The sequence below is a fragment of the Leptodactylus fuscus genome, chromosome 11 (genome assembly GCF_031893055.1).
Source record: "Leptodactylus fuscus isolate aLepFus1 chromosome 11, aLepFus1.hap2, whole genome shotgun sequence".
NCBI classification, from domain to species: domain Eukaryota; kingdom Metazoa; phylum Chordata; class Amphibia; order Anura; family Leptodactylidae; genus Leptodactylus; species Leptodactylus fuscus.
The window spans coordinates 45,218,665-45,225,118 of NC_134275.1; the positions used below are offsets into that span (position 1 = coordinate 45,218,665).

At 44.4% G+C, this 6,454-nt stretch overlaps 1 protein-coding gene across 1 annotated transcript; it reads right to left on the reverse strand.

The window, feature by feature from the left end:
* Positions 1-2,355: 2,355 nt before the first annotated feature.
* Positions 2,356-5,480, reverse strand: ABT1 (activator of basal transcription 1). The gene is made up of 4 exons (XM_075260386.1): positions 5,413-5,480; positions 4,761-5,030; positions 3,859-4,034; positions 2,356-3,778 (listed from the first exon to the last, which is right to left on the reverse strand). Exons 2-4 carry the CDS (start codon positions 5,020-5,022, stop codon positions 3,413-3,415), a joined length of 804 nt encoding a protein of 267 aa, XP_075116487.1. The 5' UTR covers positions 5,023-5,030; positions 5,413-5,480; the 3' UTR covers positions 2,356-3,412.
* Positions 5,481-6,454: the final 974 nt, after the last annotated feature.

The window sequence follows — 6,454 nt, forward strand, 5'->3', positions numbered from 1 at the left end:
AAAATAAAAAGAGTTAAACTCATTGAGAGGCCCTCTTCTTCTGTTACTTTGCTTCAAAGTCTGTGTTATGTCTACTGGGAAAGCTGGGTGACAAGTAATATGAACACAGTGTATGAAAATGAGACTATCCAGTAATTAGTATAAGAAATTGCTTCTTTGACAGAGAGCTATTCCACCTGACTCTTCCATATATGTGCATGCTTGGCCCAGCCAAGTGTGCATATGTTCTTGATGGGGAGTAGGCTGCTATAAGACACCCCCTGACTACATATCTCTTGGATACTCAGACTGTTGTGTAACTATAACTCCTAGCATACATACTTGCTCAGCTGTTCTCCAAACCCACATAGAAGTGTACAGAGAATGCTGGTAGTTGTAGTTTCGCAACAGCTGGTGTGCCTGACCCCTGTCCAATGAGAACTAAAGATCATGCATTTTAAAATCCTACATGCTGAATTTTTTTTTTTCTGAGATTTGCTGCAAGGGAGACCTTCATACACATCAGGTGGTTGGCCAGTCCCACCAAAATCAGCAAACATTCATCTAATGTGTATGGCCTCCTCAAGTAAAACCACTTACATTCATCGCTGTGAAGGCAGGGGGCAGAGAGAGGCCCCCACATCCCAGCACAGGATGCAAACGCCTGACGGGAGAAGATTCTGCAGCACCTTGGCTAATAGGCTGTAATTGGAATAATGACAGTGGGCTCAGGAATTTAGGTCACCCGACAGGAGGGGCTGCTCAGGAGACAAGAGGCCTGCAAGGATTAGGGCGCTGCTTAGAGCCGGTGTAATTAGGAAGGACACGGCCTAATTTAACTCTCCCTTTTCCAGTCTGGTCATTGATATTCCTGATTCTTGTAGCCCTCTCCTGAGGATTGGTGTTGTAGGTGGGTCTAGAAATGAAGTGTAATGTCGGGTGATTTCTCTGATTGCTGTGGGCTGAGAGGTTATTTGCATATGCAAATCAACCCAACCTTCAAACTGCAGAAGCAAATGGAACAGGACAAGGAGATCTAATTTACACAGAAAACGGGCAAATTCTTTTGACAATTTACGTCATGACTGTTGTTTTTTCTCTCCATATAGCAGGTGTGAAATATCTAAATCATACCGCCATTCATACACTTTATGGACATATCTTTGTAGTGATAGGACTATATTCTTAGACATCAGCTATCCTCTTTAGGGAGACACTGCTGAAGTGCGCTGTATCTAAGCCTATCATGTGTGGTACTGTATCTAAACATATAATCTCTGCTGAGAATCTGTATCTATGCCTCTCATATGTGATAGTGCTTCACCTAGTGTATCTAAGCCCATGATGTGACAGACTGTATCTAAGTCTATCATCTATGAAACTGCTAAGCAGTTGTATGTTAGCTATAGTACTTAGTGCCAATGTAACTTGTACATTCTATGGTGTGCACGAATCCTCCTCCATACCTGCAGGGTGTCTGAGAGCTGCAGCGAGACATACCATTTTCGGCAGAATAGCACACGAATAGGAGATTGAAGAGTCTGCCCCCTCCCATCGTTCAGCTGCCATGAAGGGGATGGGATGTTTGTATACATGGTGCAGCCTCTTCAATGTTTACATGGGTCTGTCTACTTTGTGTTGGTCTTACAGGGCATTACAGCTCTCTGTTCACACTGTTGGAAGGCTGTCTGTATATGCAGTATCCACCTTACAGCACTGTGAATTTGTAGTTACTTGTGGATAGGAAACATACCCATACCTGTGAATGGGAAGCACGTTCACTACTCCAGCAAGAGTCAAGCAGACCTCAACTGTCACTTCTCCATTCTTTCCGGTCCTGAATGCAGCAGCCTCTACATAGGTGCAGGTCCCAGACATAGAACCGCCAATACATATTTATGGCATAATCTGGCCACTTTGGGAATCCCAAACATGGTGAAAATGCTGTTGATTGTCTGCCGGGATATTGAGCAGCATTTTCCAGTGTGACTGTGGTTTTTGCAGCACCACACCTGCAGATTTCAACAGCAATAAAAGATGTATTGCTGTGTTTGTTTTTATGCCACATGGGATTTAAACAGATCCAATCCACATGTACTATGCTGCAACAGAAAATGACTACAAATTAGTTGCCAGCAAACTTGCTGTGACTAAGCCCAGTGTGTGTCGCCCCCTCGGGATAGATTGTACTCCTCTTCCCAATTCAGTCTCCTTTTCAAGGGATCTGCTGAGGGTCTAATGTAAGGGATAACAACCTGCAGCATATTATGTACACTTGCTCTGCTGTTCTTGAAAAGCCCATGGAAATGAATGGAGTATGCTGGGAGGTGTAATTCAGAATTCTGATCCCTGGTCTAACATTTAACACAAAACCTGGGTTCAACAAGTTTATATTTTATTAATTATATTAGATATCAGAGTAGGAAAAAGTCATCTGCTCAGAAGGAAAAAATAGAGAAAGAAAAATACAAGTTATACGTCCTGACAATAATACCCGTAGAGATGGCTTGATATGATCACCCCCTGCAGGACTTATTCAACACTGCAAGTAGGAGCTGGATAAATAGTTTAGGTTTCAGTAGACAACCAATGCAGCAGGAGTTGTCAATGTGCATTACAAAGGAAAAGCCCCAACTACACCTCAGTCTTTAAAGGAGTCATCCACAATACCAATGGCTTATCCTTAGGATATCTTAATATTAGATCAGTGAGAGCTAAGCACTCAGGACCCCACACAGGTCATCTGGTCCCTCACAGATCTAATATTTATGACCTATCCTAAGGATATCCCCTTTAAGCCTCCTACTAGTGCATCTGGTAACAGGAAGAGATTCCTTACTCAATAACCCCGTCTCCTAAGGCAGGGATCTACTGCAAAAACAGCAATTCAGCCCATTATCCCAGCAGCATCATAAAGTTGGGGCATCATCTGCCCATCCAGCTGTGGGGCAGTTGTGTTTTGGATCCTTTTAAATTAAATTACTCTGACAGAAATGGATTTTAACAATCTGCTTTGCTCTCTTGCCCCAATGCCAATTATGCCTTGAGGTGGAGACCTGAATAACGTGAGTGTGACCAGTTACCAGGGACACGTCTGTCTAACCACCTCATGTAAAACACTGCAGATGTAAGACAGCATATCTCTTGCAACTGGTTAGAATGTAGATGTTCACTGGATGGAGGATATGATGCAATAATCCTATTCCTTGTTCATATGGAACATCCAGATATGTTAGGTACACCTGCCCTTGTATTTGTAGATGCACAATTCCTGGTCCAATAATCCAAAACATGTGATAATTCAGCAGACAGGAATTTGTCTTGCAGGACACTGGAGCAGCAGACTTTCTGCACGATTGTCCATGTAAGGCGCTTTATTGGAGGTAAAAGTAATAAACCAATCCTCCACTGTCCAGTTTCATCCCTTCTATCCTCAGGAAGTGTTGAAGATCTTCTGAAGAAGTGAGCGATTGGTCTGTGATCGTTCCTGCGCTCGTTCTGCCTGCTCCTGGCGTTTCTGTATCCGTTTTTTGTCACCCCCTGATTTAAGAGTCTGTATTTCTTCTTCCGTCTTCCGTTGTGTGAAGACCCATTGCTTGTCAGGCACCACACTTCCGCCTGGCTCTGCTGCCTTTTTGCGTTCTGCCTTGGCAAACTTTTTGTTGCGCTCCACATTCTGCAGGTAGAAGTTTGTTTCCCTCTTAGCCTGAGACACTTCGGCACGCATCCTCTGCTTCCGCACCTGCCTCTCGATGGCCAGCCTCTCACTCAGATGGGACCATTTGAAACGGTGGAGATACTGTGAAGGAGATAGGGTCAGGGGTCATAAAAAGCCAGCACAGACTGTAAGGAAGACAAAGACAACTACTCTCTTCTTACCTTCATATTCCACAAGTCATCATGGAAACGGCTCTTCTTCCTGGTACCCATCGGTGTATTATTCAGACTGGCCGCCACTAGTTTGGCCACACGCTTGTCTCGAAATTCCACCCATCCTTCGGTGAAGTCACGGGCGTTGCTGCCGGCTTTCTTCTTCTTTTTTCGGACATGGTGATCTGACAAAGGCAAAAATTGCTATTAGGTTTGTGGATAAGTTTCTTGGCAAACAGTGCAGAATAAAACCTCTTACATGGAGTGATAACTAAAGCAGATATACAGTCCTGGATGATACCTACTATGCACGTTAAACAGTGCTGGATGCTTTTCGGCTCTGATCTATTAGGCACAGCTATGATAAGTGACTCCAGCTTGGCTGTACTGTCTAATAGGGTCTGAGGTGATCTGAATATATTCCTTCTCTCCGACCAAAGGCCTTGGGTTGCTCTGTATTTCTCCTATGCTTTACACTGCATTACCATAAAATAACAAGGTTATGCTGTGTCAGGATGCAGCGCTTATCCGTTCCCCTGACATTGAACCTGCTTTGTGACTTGAGAAGTTCAGTCAGTCCCATAGAGTAGCCACACATGCACACCACTGCTCCATTCATACTGAGGTACTTGGGTATTCAGTTTATCGTGACTGCTGGGGTCCCAAGGATCTGAGTAGGTTAGAATCTAGGACCTAGACAGTCATGATCTACTCTTAGGATAAGTCATTAATATCAGACTAATGGGGGTTCAACACCAGGCAGCCACAGACAGAAGCCATGGCCATCACAAGTAGCACAGTGTATAGAATGTGCTCGCCATACAATGGCTAGTGCCTGTTCCTATAGATCACCTACCATTTGAGTGAAGCCATCCCCTATATATACTACAGTAATAAACCTTTGTGCTCACCTTCAGCTTGCAGAAAAATCCTTCCCACTTCCCCATGGGAGCTCATCACGTTTCGGATGTGACGTGGCCGGAGTCGGGGTGGGATGTGACCCAGGTATATAATTCCTGGGTTAGTCGTCTTCTTCTTCTTGCCTTCTACAGTCTTCTCCTCTTCCTCCCCCATCTCAGTGTCACCTTCCACCTGGCCGCTCTGCTCTCCATCCTCAGCCTCCACTTTCTCCTCCTCCTTGGTTTCGATCACCTGCTCTTGTTCGTCTTCCATATTGTTCTCTAAATAGACAAATCAGAAGTCAATCCTTCATATTGTTTCACATATTCCGTACATGCAATTTGTAAGGGACAAAAGCCTGCAGCAGACCCATCCCTGACCTCAAGGCACCAGATCCTCTTTGGTCCCCCCCCCCCAATGCTTCAAATGACAACATATGACCCACAATGTCCCATCATGTGACTCAAAGAATACCACGTGACATTCTTAGCAGAAAAGTCACATTTCTTGACCCTAAATCACACATGTATCGTGTAAACTGAACGATACAAGTATCATAGACCGTATAAAGTCTGTATCCACACCGCCGCGCCTATACCCCTGTACAGACACAGTTCTCCCCCTGTTGCTAATACCGCAGCCTGTCTCAGCACAGACACTTACCACACCGAGCACGGAAGAGGCGACCAACTCCCAGCTATGTCACCGCTCCACATACAACGTGCGCTTCTTGTCGCTCAGCGATGACGTCACTGCAGAAGGTGGTGAAGGGGTGGAGTCTTAGCAGAGGGTTGTGGTGGGTGGGACCAAGTGAAAAGGGCGGGAAAAGTGACTAGACTAATGGTATCGTCTCGGGGTTTGCGAAGCGCTGTGGTAAAGCTCGTGTGTGTGAAACGCGTCGGACTTACTTGTAATTGCTTAGCTTCTGGTAGACACAAGTGGTAAGGGCTGTCATATTGCATCGTTTTCTGAGAGAAAAGTGGAAGATTGTAGATTTCACAGGACATCAATATGACTGACTTATGAGAACTATGTCATGAGTTATTGGTAAAAATATGTGAAACAAGCGGTTTACTGGGAAAAATGTAATTGAAATAAATGTTCACGTCACATACAAGAGAAGTGGATGAAAATGTCCCTTCACTTATAAGAAGATACATGAGGTGTGAGCTTTGGGTATATGGTTGTCATCCATATACTCTTTCTTCTAGGGTGTTCACATGGAGCGTTTATTTAGCTTTTTGTCTGCTGCCATAGTTTATCTCAGGGGTCGCTTATCATTACAAGGGTTTTATCCTTCACAGTATTACATATGATAGGCTTAGATACAGCAGACAGTAGCATGTGAAAGGCTTAGATACACTGGTGTAGTAGATAGTATTACACATGACAGGCTTAGATACATAGCTCAGCAGACAGTATCACACATGACAGGCTTAGATACACAGCTCAGCAGACAGTATCACACATGACAGGCTTAGATACACAGCTCAGCAGACAGTATCACACATGACAGGCTTAGATACACAGCTCAGCAGACAGTATCACATATGACAAGCTTAGATACACTGAAACAGCAGACAGTATCACAGACAACAAATTTAGGGCAATTTACACTGCAGAATTGCTGCTGCAGAGTCACAAAAAATTTGTCCTCCCATACATTTTGTGGGTCTTCGGTCGGTTCTTCCCTAAACTCCGATTG